Raw genomic sequence first — 14,167 nt, 5'->3', positions numbered from 1 at the left:
TAAATTTTTTTAAATTTAAATTAAAAAATCTAAATGTAATTTTTTTTACATTAAAAATATTAAATTAAAATAAAAAATGTAATTTTTTTAAATTTAAAATTTAATTTTAATTTTAAAATTAAAATTCTAAAATTAAAATTAAAAATGTACATTTTTTAAATTACAAATCTAATTTTAATTTTAAAATTCAAAAATTAAAATTAAAATTATGAAAATGTGAATTTTTTAAATTAAAAATTAAAATTCTAAAATTAAAATTGTAAATTTTTTAAATTTTAAATGTTATTTTAATTTTAATTAAATTTAATTTTGCACTGAATATTGCAGCAGATACAGCTCATGAATTGATCTTTTTTTAATGGTGCAAGTGGTCACACTCCAGTAAATGCCTGCAAATTGGGACTCTAGCGTACACAGTTAAAACAAACCAGGTTGTATTTTATTTTCACAACATTACAAGAAACTGAAATGAAATACGTTTCCACATTTTACATCAGTCAGTTCACAGATTTTATTGTGTTTATTAACTTGTCTGTTTTCACCTTCCCTAACATATACAGTAGTTTTTTTATGCTTCATAAATACTCATCATATGCAGCGGATTCACTCACACATGGTAAGATGGTTCCGTGAAAGTTTTTTCAACCTCTGCCTTTTCTTTTTCCTTCCCAAACCTCCCAAAAGAGAAAGTAAAAACTCTGTCAGTCATTTCCTGTTCTGCTTTGTTGCCCCCTTTAACATCTACGATCAGGCATCCCCGATGGCAGTCCGCGGGGCTCCCGGGCAGAATATTTGGCGTCGAGGCCGCCGGAGTCCACGTGTACTGCGCCACCCCTTCAGGGGACGGTGGTGACAGACCCTTGCTCAGGTAGCTCGGACTCGGACTTGCTGAAGACGGTAGAGTACGCTGACTGCCGTTCAAGCAGCCCCCGGGGGTATGGTCGCTGGAGCCTTTCCGTGAGTGTCCAGAGGAGCTGAATGTAGATGAACGGTAATTATATGCTCTCCACCCGGGGCGTTTACGTTGGTGACACTGGCACCGCAGGATGCGAATGAAGGCGTGCTTGAACTCGCGGTTGTAGCAAGGATAGATGATGGGATTCAGGCAGCTGTTGAAGTAACCCAGCCAGAAAATCACCTTGAAAAGGGGCTCGGGCGGGCGCAGGTTCACATTAAAAGAGCCTGAAATAAAAATGAAGAGAAATATGAAATTTAATACAGAATGCAATATAATATAATATTCATCTTATATTTACAATTATACCACTTTCTTCCTATAAAAGGTAATTTTTTAAAAATAATTTAGGCTGAAATAATCATGCGTTATTGTGATGTTTCTTTTAAACGATAGAAATAATGGAACTTCCGGGGTCTTTTGTGGTCATCGCTACTTGCAATCCACCCTGCAGCCAACAGGTGGCAGCATTGGCAAAGAAAGCGCAATACTGTACTCCACACTGCTGGGCGGAAGTGTAGTTTTATTTTGATTACTACCACATAATTCGTTGTGTTAAGTACTTTTTCAGCTTTGTCATTACTCCTAAATCTTTCCAGGGTCAAAGCTGCCGTCTTAAAATATTTATATAAACTGTATAGGCAATATTTGAAGTAACATATGATCAATACTGATGGTTGTACAAGTGTAGTATTTGGTTAACTAGCTTGAATTGCAAAATTATTAGTGTACAGGGAATATTTGCCTTTTATTTTGACTTTACGTGAATGTGGTAGTCATCATGAAATAAATATGAAGAGAAATATGAAATTTAATACAGAATGCATCATTTATGTTGATGTCTTTTGTATTGGAAGCAGCAAGCACAAACGACTTGAGGTTCAAACTAACACGAAAAGCAACAGATTATCTAATATTCATCTTATATTTACAATTATACCACTTCTTTTCACATAAATGGTAATTTTTTTTATAATTTAGGCTCAAATAAATATGCGTTATTGTGATGTTTCTTTTAAACGATAGAAATTATGGAACTTCCGGGGTCTTTTGTGGTCATCGCTACTTGCAATCCACCCTGCAGCCAACAGGTGGCAGCATTGGCAAAGAAACCGCAATACAGCAAAATAGATGTGTAGTTTTATTTTGATTACTACCACATAATTCGTTGTGTTAAGTACTTTTTTTTTTTTTTAGCTTTGTCATTACTCCTAAATCTTTCCAGGGTCAAAGCGGCCGTCTTAAAATATTTATATAAACTGTATAGGCAATATTTGAAGTAACATATGATCAATACTGATGGTTGTATTTGGTTAACTAGCTTGAATTGCATGAATTGTTATTCATGTACAGGGAATATTTGCCTGGTATTTTGACTTTACATGGATGTGGTAGTCATCATGGTTTTTTGTTGCTGGAGCCTATCCCAGTGGGGTACACCCCTGGACCGATCGCTAGCCAATCACAGGGCACATATAGACAAACAACCATTCACACTCACATTCATACCTATGGACAATTGAGTGGAGATTAGAACCTAGTCTTTGTGATCTCGTGAGTATGTGGCCAACATGCTAACCACTCGTCCACCGTGCGGCAATTACAAAGGGAATTGATGTTTTAAACATCAATAAATGCATGCTTTTGATGCTTTCATCAATGCCTGTCGATAGTTTTCTTGGGAGGACAGTCGCTATTGTTATCCCTTGAGACTTATTTGTGTTGAAAAGCTATCGCGGAACACAGGAAGTGCTTGGTTGCGCATATACCGTAGATAATCAGTGGGAGGGAGATTGTAATTGTACTGACAAAGTCTTAATGCCTTTTCCTGTATTGTAGTAAAATGTAGTATTCTTACAAGAAGCTGAACCTCGGTTAGTGTTCTCGCTGGTTAGCGTGTTTTTTGGTTAACATCGGAGAAGGTGGTGGTGGCTAAATGTTGATTTATCCCAGGGGTCTCAAACACGCGGCCCGCGGGCCAAATGTGGCCCGCAGGACACTAGTTTGAGGCCGCCGCCGCCTTCATATGAAAGTTTAATGTCAGTGCGGCCCGCACAAGTTTGATATGGATGCTGTATGGTATCATGTACCCAGAAAAAATTATTACGTTTGATTAATGTTCATAGTTATCCTCCCTATCCTTGTGGAAGTGGTAAGTTTTTTTTGCTATTTAAGTTTAAAGGAAATAACTTGAAGGCTACCGTTTATTACGTTTGATTCATGTTCATGTTAAAGGTTAAATAACTGTTAATAGTTATCCTCCCTATCCGTGTGGAAGTGGTAAGTTTTTTGGCTATTTAAGTTTAAAGGAAATAACTTGAAGGTTACCGTTTATTACGTTTGATTAATGTTCATGTTAAAGGTTAAATAACTGTTAATAGTTATCCTCCCTATCCGTGTGGAAGTGGTAAGTTTTTTGGCTATTTAAGTTTATAGGAAATAACTTGAAGGCTACCGTTTATTACGTTTGATTCATGTTCATGTTAAAGGTTAAATAACTGTTAATAGTTATCCTCCCTATCCGTGTGGAAGTGGTAAGTTTTTTTGGCTATTTAAGTTTAAAGGAAATAACTTGAAGGCTACCGTTTATTACGTTTGATTCATGTTCATGTTAAAGGTTAAATAACTGTTAATAGTTATCCTCCCTATCCATGTGGAAGTGGTAAGTTTTTTTTGGCTATTTAAGTTTAAAGGAAATAACTTGAAGGCTACCGTTTATTACGTTTGATTAGTGTTCATGTTAAAGGTTAAATAACTGTTAATAGTTATCCTCCCTATCCGTGTGGAAGTGGTAAGTTTTTTGGCTATTTAAGTTTAAAGGAAATAACTTGAAGGCTACCGTTTATTACGTTTGATTAATGTTCATGTTAAAGGTTAAATAACTGTTAATAGTTATCCTCCCTATCCGTGTGGAAGTGGTAATTTTTTTTGGCTATTTAAGTTTAAAGGAAATAACTTGAAGGCTACCGTTTATTACGTTTGATTCATGTTCATGTTAAAGGTTAAATAACTTAATAGTTATCCTCCCTATCCGTGTGGAAGTGGTAAGTGTTTTTGCTATTTAAGTTTAAAGGAAATAACTTGAAGGCTACAGTTTATTACGTTTGATTCATGTTGATGTTAAAGGTTAAATAACTGTTAATAGTTATCCTCCCTATCCGTGTGGAAGTGGTAAGTTTTTTTGGCTATTTAAGTATAAAAGAAATAACTTGAAGGCTACCGTTATGTTTGATTCATGTTAAAGGTTAAATAACTTAATAGTTATCCTCCCTATCCGTGTGGAAGTGGTAAGTTTTTTGGCTATTTAAGTTTAAAGGAAATAACTTGAAGGCTACCGTTTATTACGTTTGATTAATGTTCATGTTAAAGGTTAAATAACTGTTAATAGTTATCCTCCCTATCCGTGTGGAAGTGGTAAGTTTTTTTGGCTATTTAAGTTTACAGGAAATAACTTGAAGGCTACCGTTTAGGTCGCTAGCGCTCTAGTTTGCGAGTTAGCATGTGTCTCAAGACCCTGCAGTTGCGCAATATGTTGTAAATAAAAATAAGTATAAATGTGGCTATAGTTGTTTTGTCATGTCTACAGGGCTCTAATAATGTTTTGTTAATTTTAATATGAAAAAAATAATTTGTCTACCCACCAACTATATGTGGTTTCTTAATTATTATTATTATTATATTTATTTATTACTGATTGATTGAAGAGAGCCTAATTATAATCAATATCCATTCATTTGAAATGTCTGAACTATCACTGCTCTTGCAAATTGCTCTCTGTGAAAGCACAGCATGATGATATTTATGGAAAATTGGGTTCAATGTCCCCGGTGACCCATCCTATCAGCCGTGCCGTCCCATGACCTCGCCCATTTCTTCTTCATTAGATTACCCCCCCCCCCCCCATAAAACATTTCCACTACACTCAGAAGCACACAAGTTGCAGAGTATAAAAACGTTATAGTGAACATTGTGTATACTGCTATATTTATTCTTAAACACATTATTTACTATCATAAATACTGTCATGATGAATAAAAACAAATGCGATAATTTTGCCGGCCTTGATATATTAACATGAATGCATGGGCGTGTTGGTTCTGTAGCTGAGCGAACCCTCAACATTCTAACTACAATTAAAGGTCAGAAAAGTGAAAAAAAAAGCATAATAGGTCGACTTTAAATACTTTTTAGAAATAAAAGTTTATTGCTTTTGACACTTGCACTTGCATTATTATGCTATATATTATGGTAATGGTTTGATTTCATTCGAACATGCATCAGATTACAATTGAATGCATCACATAATCAGTTCACAGTTCCACATGTCCAAAAGGAGTAGGAAGAAGCAAAGCTTATTAAATCCTACCCCTCCATCTGGTACTTTTACAATCAGTAACTGTTACATTTGTTCACTTCCTGCTTTCTTAATATAGTTTTTTTAATGTTTTTTATTTTTTTATTTTATTTTTGTCACATACCGAGTTACGAGGTGATATGAGCATCCAATGACATAATGGGTACTATTGGATGACATTTTTAGCTAATTGGTTATTTTTAGCCTTATGCATTATTTTAGCTGTTTGAAGATGAACTATATCAGCAAGTTGAAGTATTTGTGATTTTAGAAATAAGTAAGACTTTGTATGTTCTCTGTAGGCGCCATTATGAATTATCCTTACTGACCTTTTTTTGCAGTACATTTAGCGAGTGAAGATTGCTTTTATAGTTATTAGCCCCATATTTTATTTTATTATCATTATATTCATTTAAAAAGGTCTCCAAAGCATGTGACAATGATATCGTTTATTGGCAATAATTTTGTAGGATAATTATTATCGTCCAGCAACATTTGTTATGGTGACAGACCTACCATCAAGTCACCCATTCAAGTGTTAGTGTCAGACGTTAGTGCCTGTTTGGGGTGATAAAGAGCTGTGAGGAATGTGTGCAGTGAAGTAACACGTGGATCCGCAGAGGATTGATGATTGTAGATGAGAACTTTAAGGCTCATAAACGCTGAAATATTGATTTTTTTTTCTTTCTTCCGCTTCACTATGTTTAAACCGTCTTATTTATTTTTACCTTTTATTCTGCTAGAATGATCTATCGCTGTAAAAATATTGTGCATTTAGGTATTTTACTGTATTTTATTAATTTATTTGTTTTGCTTTACTGGATTTATACAAGCACCTTGAATTAAATGTACAGCAGTCCCTCGTTTATTGCTGTTAATTGGGTTCAGAACCAAAGCAAAGTAGGATTCTTTAAATACCAATGAAATACAATATTTTTGGAGCATAAAAAATCTGTTCACAACTTTCTAGCATCATTAGAGCCCTGTAGAAATGAAACAACAACCCTATAGTCACCTCTGCACTCATATTACCCAACATAGTCGACATAATAGGACTCATGCTGATGTTTTTTTTGTTATAAATATGTTCTAAAGAGGAGCTGGGTGACGTGGGGGGGGGTGGAGTTTATTTTATTTTTTTAGTTTGGCGTGTTTTTATTAGGAATGAATAGATGGTTGATAGAACACTGAATAAATACGTCTTTTAACATGATTAGAGACCTCTGGACATGAAATAACATCCCTATAGTCACCTTTACAACTTTCTAGCATCATTAGAGCCCTGTAGAAATGAAATAACACCCCTATAGTCACCTTTACATTCATATTGCCCAATATAGTTGACATAATAAGACTCGTGCTAATGTTATTTTTTGCTATAAATATGTTCTAAAGGGGAGCTGGGTGACGTTGGGGGGGGGGGTCGGAGTTTATTTTTAGTTTGGCGTGTTTTTATTAGGGATGATGTTTGAATAGATGGTTGATAGAACACTAAATAAATACGTATTTTAACATGATTAGAGACCTCTGGACATGAAATAACACCCCTATAGCCACCTTTACACTCATATTACCCAATATAGTAGACATAATAAGACTCGTGCTGATGTTTTTTGCTATAACTATGTTCTAAAGAGGAGCTGGGTGACGTTGCGGGGGGGTTGTCGGAGTTAATTTTTAGTTTGGCGTGTTTTTATTAGGGATGATGGTTGAATAGATGGTTGATAGAACCCTGAATAAATACGTCTTTTAACATGATTAGAGACCTCTGGACATGAAATAACACCCCTATAGTCACCTTTACAACTTTCTAGCATCATTAGAGCCCTGTAGAAATGAAATAACACCCCTATAGTCACCTCTGCACTCATATTACCCAATATAGTCGACATAATAAGACTCGTGCTGACGTAATTTTTTGCTATAAATATGGTGGTTGAATAGATGGTTGATAAAACACTGAATAAATACATCTTTTAACATGATTAGAGATCTCTGGACATGAAATAACACCCCTATAGTCACCTTTACACTCATATTACCCAATATAGTAGACATGTGCTGATGTTGTTTTTGCTATAAATATGTTGTAAAAGGGGGGGGGGGTCGGGATTAGGGATGACGGTGCCTGTTGTGAGATAACGTTTACAACCTGCAATGAAGCCTGTTCTGGTGCTTGTGTGTCAGTAATATTCCCTACACGTGGAATAGATTAGCAATTAAAGTAAATAATGGAAAAGAAATGTGGCTGCACGGTGTTAGAGTGGTTAGCATGCAGGCCACACAGCTTGGAGAACCCCACCCCGATTCTCCTTTGGTGCTTTTATACAGCAAAAAAACATCTAAAGGTGGACACACTAGGTCTGAAGATGTGCAATATGTATGGTCTAAGAAGGTCAGAAGGTTCCATGACAGGTGACTGAGAAAGTTCTAGAATTCTAGGAAACCTACCTATGGGCAAGGCGAGGAAAAATGGCAGCCAGCAAAGTGTAAACATGCCCACCACAACTCCCAAAGTTTTCGCTGCCTTCTTCTCCCGGGAGAACTTGAGCAGTTTCACCGTGAGGGAGCTCCTGGCTTGGTGCCCTCGCCCCTTGCCTGCGCCGCAACCGGGGGTCTCATCGTGCACCTGGCAACCCTTATGGATCCTCAGTGTCAGCTCGCTGGAGTTCATCCTCTCACGCATCACACCTGCTTCCAGGTTCTTGGTGGTCCTTTTGGCTACTATGTACACCCGGAAGTACATAGCGAGAATCACCACCAGAGGAATGTAGAAGGAACCCAGGGAGGAGAAGAGCGCGTAAAAGGGTTCCTCGGTGATGAGGCACACCGTGTCGTCCGGCGACGGCGGCTGCTTCCACCCGAGCAGCGGTCCTATGGAAATAACCACGGAGAGCACCCACACCCCGAGCATGGCAAGAAGCGCCCGCTTTTCAGTCACGATACCCGGGTACTGCAGCGGGTGACTCACGCCGATGTACCGGTCGATGGAAATGACGCACAGGCTCATAATGGACGCTGTGCAGCACAGCACGTCCACTGCAGCCCAGATGTCGCAAAATATCCTCCCGAACACCCAGTAGTCCAGGATCTCCTGGGTGGCCGACACCGGAAGCACAGTGGTCCCCAACAGGAGGTCCGCGATAGCCAAGTTGATAATGAAGTAGTTAGTCGGCGTGCGCAGGTGCCTGTTGCACACCACGGAGAGGATGACCAGGATGTTCCCCACGATGGCGAACACAATGAAAGCCCCGAGCACCAACCCGAGCGGGATAGCCCGACTGAGCGCCACTTCGCCGGGCACTGTCCGGTTCCCTCCGGAGGTGTCGTTGAAGTTGAAGATAGGAATCCCGTCCTGTTGCGTGGACTCATTTTTCCACAAGTTCGTGACATTTTCAGTGCTCGCGGTCATTTTGACTGAACGGGTCCTCCATAGCAGGATTCACATCAACTCGCATAGTTCAAATGCTTCGTGGAAGCGTCGGTGCCGTGGAGTATAGTCCTACTGCAGTCCTGCTTCTCTCTCTCTGTGGACTGCGTGGACAAGAGAGGGAGGGCAAGCCTGTCATCCACGGACCCAAACAAGCAGAAAACAAGGCATTATGGAAGACCTGTGTGCATTAAGGAAAGCCCCACTGTGTGCACCCTCCCTGGTGGGAGTGGGCTTCATTCAAATGAGAGCAGATGAGGTTATTGCTTGTTATTGGTCTGCATGAGTATAATCAATATGCAAATGTTGGCAGGAATTATAAGACCACATTAAGCCTGCAGTGGGGTTGTTTGGTTGGTGTGAGATTGCAAAAGCCAATCACAAGCTCCCTCTTCCACAGCTCCTTTGGTGCAGGCTGATAAGACTCATGGAATATATTATTATTATGTTTTAGGGGGGGGATTTTGGCTAACATTCATATGTAATGGTAATGGTTTAATTTCATTTGAACATGCATCAGATTACAATTGAATGCATCACATAATCAGTTCACAGTTCCACATGTCCAAAAGGAGTAGGAAGAAGCAAAGCTTATTAAATCCTACCCCTCCATCTGGTACTTTTACAATCAGTAACTGTTATATTTGTTCACTTCCTGCTTTCCTAATATAGTTCAAGTTTTTTTTTAACTTCATTTTTTAAATTTTGTAATTTTTTATTTGTTTGTTTATTTTTAAATGTTTTTAAAATTTTGCATTTTTGGCATTGTGAGACTTATACTCAAGTGCGACTTATGTATGTTTTTTCCTACATAATTATGGATTTTTGGCCTTGTGCGACTTATACTCCAGTGCGACTTATGTATGTTTTTTTTCCTATCTAATTATGCACTTTTGGCCTTGTGCGACTTATACTTCAGTGCGACTTATGTATGTTTTTTTCTACCTAATTATGCACTTTTGGCATTGTGCGACTTATACTGCAGTGCGACTTATGTACGTTTTTTTTCTACCTAATTATACATTTTTGGCATTGTGCGACTTATACTTCAGTGCGACTTATGTATGTTTTTTTCTACGTAATTATGCATTTTTGGCATTGTGCGACTTATACTCCAGTGCGACTTATGTATGTTTTTTCTACATAATTATATATTTTTGGCATTGTGCGACTTATACTCCAGTGCGACTTATGTACGTTTTTTTCTACCTAATTATACATTTTTGGCATTGTGCGACTTATACTCCAATGCAACTTATGTATGTTTTTTCCTACATAATTATGAATTTTTGGCATTGTGCGACTTATACTCCAGTGCAACTTATGTATGTTTTTTCCTACATAATTATGAATTTTTGGCATTGTGCGACTTATACTCCAGTGCAACTTATGTATGTTTTTTCCTACATAATTATGAATTTTTGGCATTGTGCGACTTATACTCCAGTGCAACTCATGTATGTTTTTTTTCTACGTAATTATGCACTTTTGGCCTTGTGTGACTTATACTCCAGTGCGACTTATGTATGTTTTTTTCTACGTAATTATGCACTTTTGGCATTGTGCGACTTATACTCCAGTGCGACTTATGTATGTTTTTTTCTACCTAATTATACATTTTTGGCATTGTGCGACTTATACTCCAGTGCAACTTATGTATGTTTTTTCCTACATAATTATGAATTTTTGGCATTGTGCGACTTATACTCCAGTGCAACTTATGTATGTTTTTTTTCTACGTAATTATGCACTTTTGGCCTTGTGCGACTTATACTCCAGTGCGACTTATGTATGTTTTTTTCTACGTAATTATGCATTTTTGGCATTGTGCGACTTATACTCCAGTGCGACTTATGTATGTTTTTTTCCTACATAATTATACATTTTTGGCATTGTGCGACTTATACTCCAATGCAACTTATGTATGTTTTTTCCTACATAATTATGATTTTTTGGCATTGTGTGACTTATACTCCAGTGCGACTTATGTACGTTTTTTTCTACCTAATTATACATTTTTGGCATTGTGTGACTTATACTTCAGTGCGACTTATAGTCCAGAAAATACGGTACTTGCCAGAAAAATCCCCCGATATTGGACAATTGGTTGACAATGGCTCAAATCTAATGAATCAGATTCGACTATGAAAATCCAGAGTCAAAGACAGCCCGAAATCATAATAATAGTCATAATAATAACACAGCGTATTAGCTAAAATGTCCAAAACAGATTTATTGCAACACACATCATAACATGTTTTATATTTTTCATGTCTTAAATGGCTTTTTTTCTCTTACTTTGTCTACTATATTGGGTAATATGAGTGTAAAGGTGACTATAGGGGTGTTATTTCATGTCCAGAGGTCTCTAATCATGTTAAAAGATGTATTTATTCAGTGTTCTATGCTCTAACTATGAAAATATTCCATTTTTAAAAAATGACTCCTAGTTCGGGGAAGTTCGCTATCATGGTCGGAGTCTGGAACCAATTACCGGCGATAAACGAGATATTACAGTTCGGAAAACATTGGTCGGGATTTCGGAGTCGTTTCCAGTTTCCCCTTGGATAAATTCTTTCTTGCTGTGAAAGGTTAAAGGTGAGACGATATAGCATCTCTTTGACCTTGAAAGCACATGTTCAGCATTATCCAGTTCTTGAACGCCCCACCCATTTATTTGAACTAAGTTCGAGTAACAGCAGTCACGGTTAGCATAGCTGCGTCTGTGGATGTGTTATACTAGCAATGCTCATCTCCATGCCAGCTGGCGATGAAGTCCGCATTCGCACAGACCGATAGCAGCCCACTTGGAAGAGTGGGCTCATGGTGGAGTCTTTCCCACACCGTACATGGCTGATGTTGTGTAATGTGGCCAGACCCAGAAAAACACTTATTGTTGTATAATTGTGTAGCGCTGACTTTGGAACAATACAAAGTAGACCAGAAATACACATTCAAGACCACACATTAGTAAGTCCCTTGCTTCCTTTATCCATATGTCGAAAAAGGAAATTAACTGATTTTATTTGTAAAAATATATACTGGTGTAGTATTATTTATATTTAATGATCAAATTAGGGCTAAAAAATATGCTCCAATGTGACTTTTGACCCCAACTACCTCTAAATTCAAATCGAATGGGCTGCTGTGCGACTTATGTATGTTTTTTTCTACCTAATTATGTATTTTTGGCATTATGCAACTTCTACTCCAGTGCGACTTATGTATGTTTTTTTTCTACCTAATTAAGCATTTTTGGCAATGTGCGACTTATACTCCAGTGCGACTTATGTATGTTTTTTCTACCTAATTATGCATTTTTGGCATTGTGCAACTTATGCTCCAGTGCGACTTATGTATGTTGTTTTCTACCTAATTATGCATTTTTGGCATTGTGCAACTTATACTCCAGTGCGACTTATGTATGTTTTTTTTCTACCTAATTATGCATTTTTGGCATAGTGCGACTTATGTATGTTTTTTCTACGTAATTCTGCATTTTGGCATGGTGCAACTTATACTCCAGTGTGACTTATGTATGTTTTTTTTTATACCTAATTATGCATTTTTGGCATAGTGTGACTTATGTATGTTTTTTTCTACCTAATTATGCATTTTAGGCATAGTGCGACTTATGTATGTTTTTTTCTACCTAATTATGCTTTTTTGGCATTGTGCGACTTATACTCCAGTGCGGCTTATGTATGTTTTTTTCTACCTAATTAAGCATTTTTGGCATTGTGCGACTTACACTCCAGTGCGACTTATGTATGTTTTTTTCTACGTAACTATGCATTTTTGGCATTGTGCGACTTATCCTCCAGTGCGACTTATGTATGTTTTTTTCTACCTAATTAAGCATTTTTGGCATTGTGCGACTTACACTCCAGTGCGACTTATGTATGTTTTTTTCTACCTAATTATGCATTTTTGGCATTGTGCGACTTATACTCGAGTGCAACTTATGTATGTTTTTTTTTCTACCTAATTATGCATTTTAGGCCTTGTGCAACTTATACTCGAGTGCAACTTATGTATGTTTTTTTTCTACCTAATTAAGCATTTTTGGCATTATGCGACTTATACTCCAGTGCGACTTATGTATGTTTTTTTCTACCTCGTTATGCATTTTTGCCATTGTGCGACTTATGTATGTTTTTTTCTACCTAATTCTGCTTTTTTGGCTTTTGACCCCAACTGCCTCTACAACTCAGATCGAATCGGCTGCTAGTTTTTATCCGCGGTGCCCTGCAGGAAACTAAATCGTTTTGGCTCGCTGCAGAAGAGCAGATGGTTCTCTCGCTTGTTCTCAAAGAGCCAAGGGCATGGTTGCACTTCTTTGGTATCTTGAACCTTGTTTTTTTTTTTTTATCAGCTTGTATTTGGCTTTCACTGTCTCCATTTTGGATCAATAATCACCTGCCCACACAGTCACATCCAGTACCAATATAGTGCTATACAGTACTGCAGTATAAACGGGGTTACATGACTCACTGGAAAATGAATAGCCAGCAACGCGGTGCCTTCTTCCAGACAGAACTGCAAGTCCAGCTCTTTCTAAAGCAATATTTATGTTGACAAAAAAGGGAATTGGAACCAATAATATTAGTGATGCATCACTTAAATTTGATAAAGCTCTTGTGTGGCTTTTGGCTGACCTTATCTGAAATAATCACAGCTGCACAATCAATATGTTAGAACGCGTCGTTTGACGAAGTAGTGTTGTGGGAGTGTAGTGGGGTGATGGGTAGCCGTGTCCAGCCGAGGTGATGACGCTTGAAGCGGTGAGCGAACCTGGCTTGAGCCCAACGTGATGTAGAGAATGCTGCTGCTGAAAGCAGTGAGATCCAACCATTAGTTGATTGTTTTGGGGGCATTTGCTTGTAAATTACATAGTCAGCGTGACAAGGTCATTTTTTTTCCTCACACTTTTCTCAGCTTGGTTTATTGGTAATGGTTTAATTTCATTTGAATATGCATCAGATTACAATTGAATGCATCACATAATCAGTTCACAGTTCCACATGTCCAAAAGGAGTAGGAAGAAGCAAAGCTTATTAAATCCTACCCCTCCATCTGGTACTTTTACAATCAGTAACTGTTACATTTGTTCACTTCCTGCTTTCCTAATATAATTTAAGTTTTTTTAACTTCATTTTTAAAATTTTGTAATTTTTCATTTGTTTATTTTTACATTTTTTAAAATTTATTTTTTTTTTTATTTTTAATTTTTTAATTTTTTAATTTTTTTTAAATATTTTATTTTTTGTCATGTCATACAATGACATAATGGTACCATAGTAACTGTCAATATAGTGATTTTAATTTTAATTTTAATTTTAATTTTAATTTTAATTTTAATTTTAATTTTAATTTTAATTTTAATTTTAATTTTAATTTTAATTTTAATTTTAATTTTAATTTTAAT

General features: G+C 36.9%; 1 protein-coding gene across 1 annotated transcript; it reads right to left on the bottom strand.

Moving 5' to 3' along the window:
• Nucleotides 1-373: 373 nt before the first annotated feature.
• LOC131110277 (alpha-1A adrenergic receptor-like) lies at nucleotides 374-8,933 on the bottom strand. Its single transcript, XM_058063212.1, has 2 exons — nucleotides 7,761-8,933; nucleotides 374-1,182 (listed from the first exon to the last, which is right to left on the bottom strand). The coding sequence occupies exons 1-2, from the start codon at nucleotides 8,719-8,721 to the stop codon at nucleotides 608-610; spliced, it is 1,536 nt and encodes a 511-aa protein (XP_057919195.1). The 5' UTR covers nucleotides 8,722-8,933; the 3' UTR covers nucleotides 374-607.
• Between the last annotated feature and the right edge of the window lie 5,234 nt (nucleotides 8,934-14,167).

Source organism: Doryrhamphus excisus, chromosome 23 (assembly GCF_030265055.1).
Source record: "Doryrhamphus excisus isolate RoL2022-K1 chromosome 23, RoL_Dexc_1.0, whole genome shotgun sequence".
In the NCBI taxonomy this organism is placed as follows: Eukaryota; Metazoa; Chordata; class Actinopteri; order Syngnathiformes; family Syngnathidae; genus Doryrhamphus; species Doryrhamphus excisus.
Note: the sequence above shows the minus strand (reverse complement) of the source record. Positions and strands in the feature narration are given on the sequence as shown.

Coding starts and splice junctions, on each gene's coding strand:
- LOC131110277 (XM_058063212.1), bottom strand. CDS start 8,721: ATGACCGCGAGCACTGAAAATGTCACGAACTTGTGGAAAAATGAGTCC. Junction 1,183..7,760: donor TTTCCTCGCCTTGCCCATAG/GTAGGTTTCCTA, acceptor TTTTTATTTCAG/GCTCTTTTAATGTGAACCTG.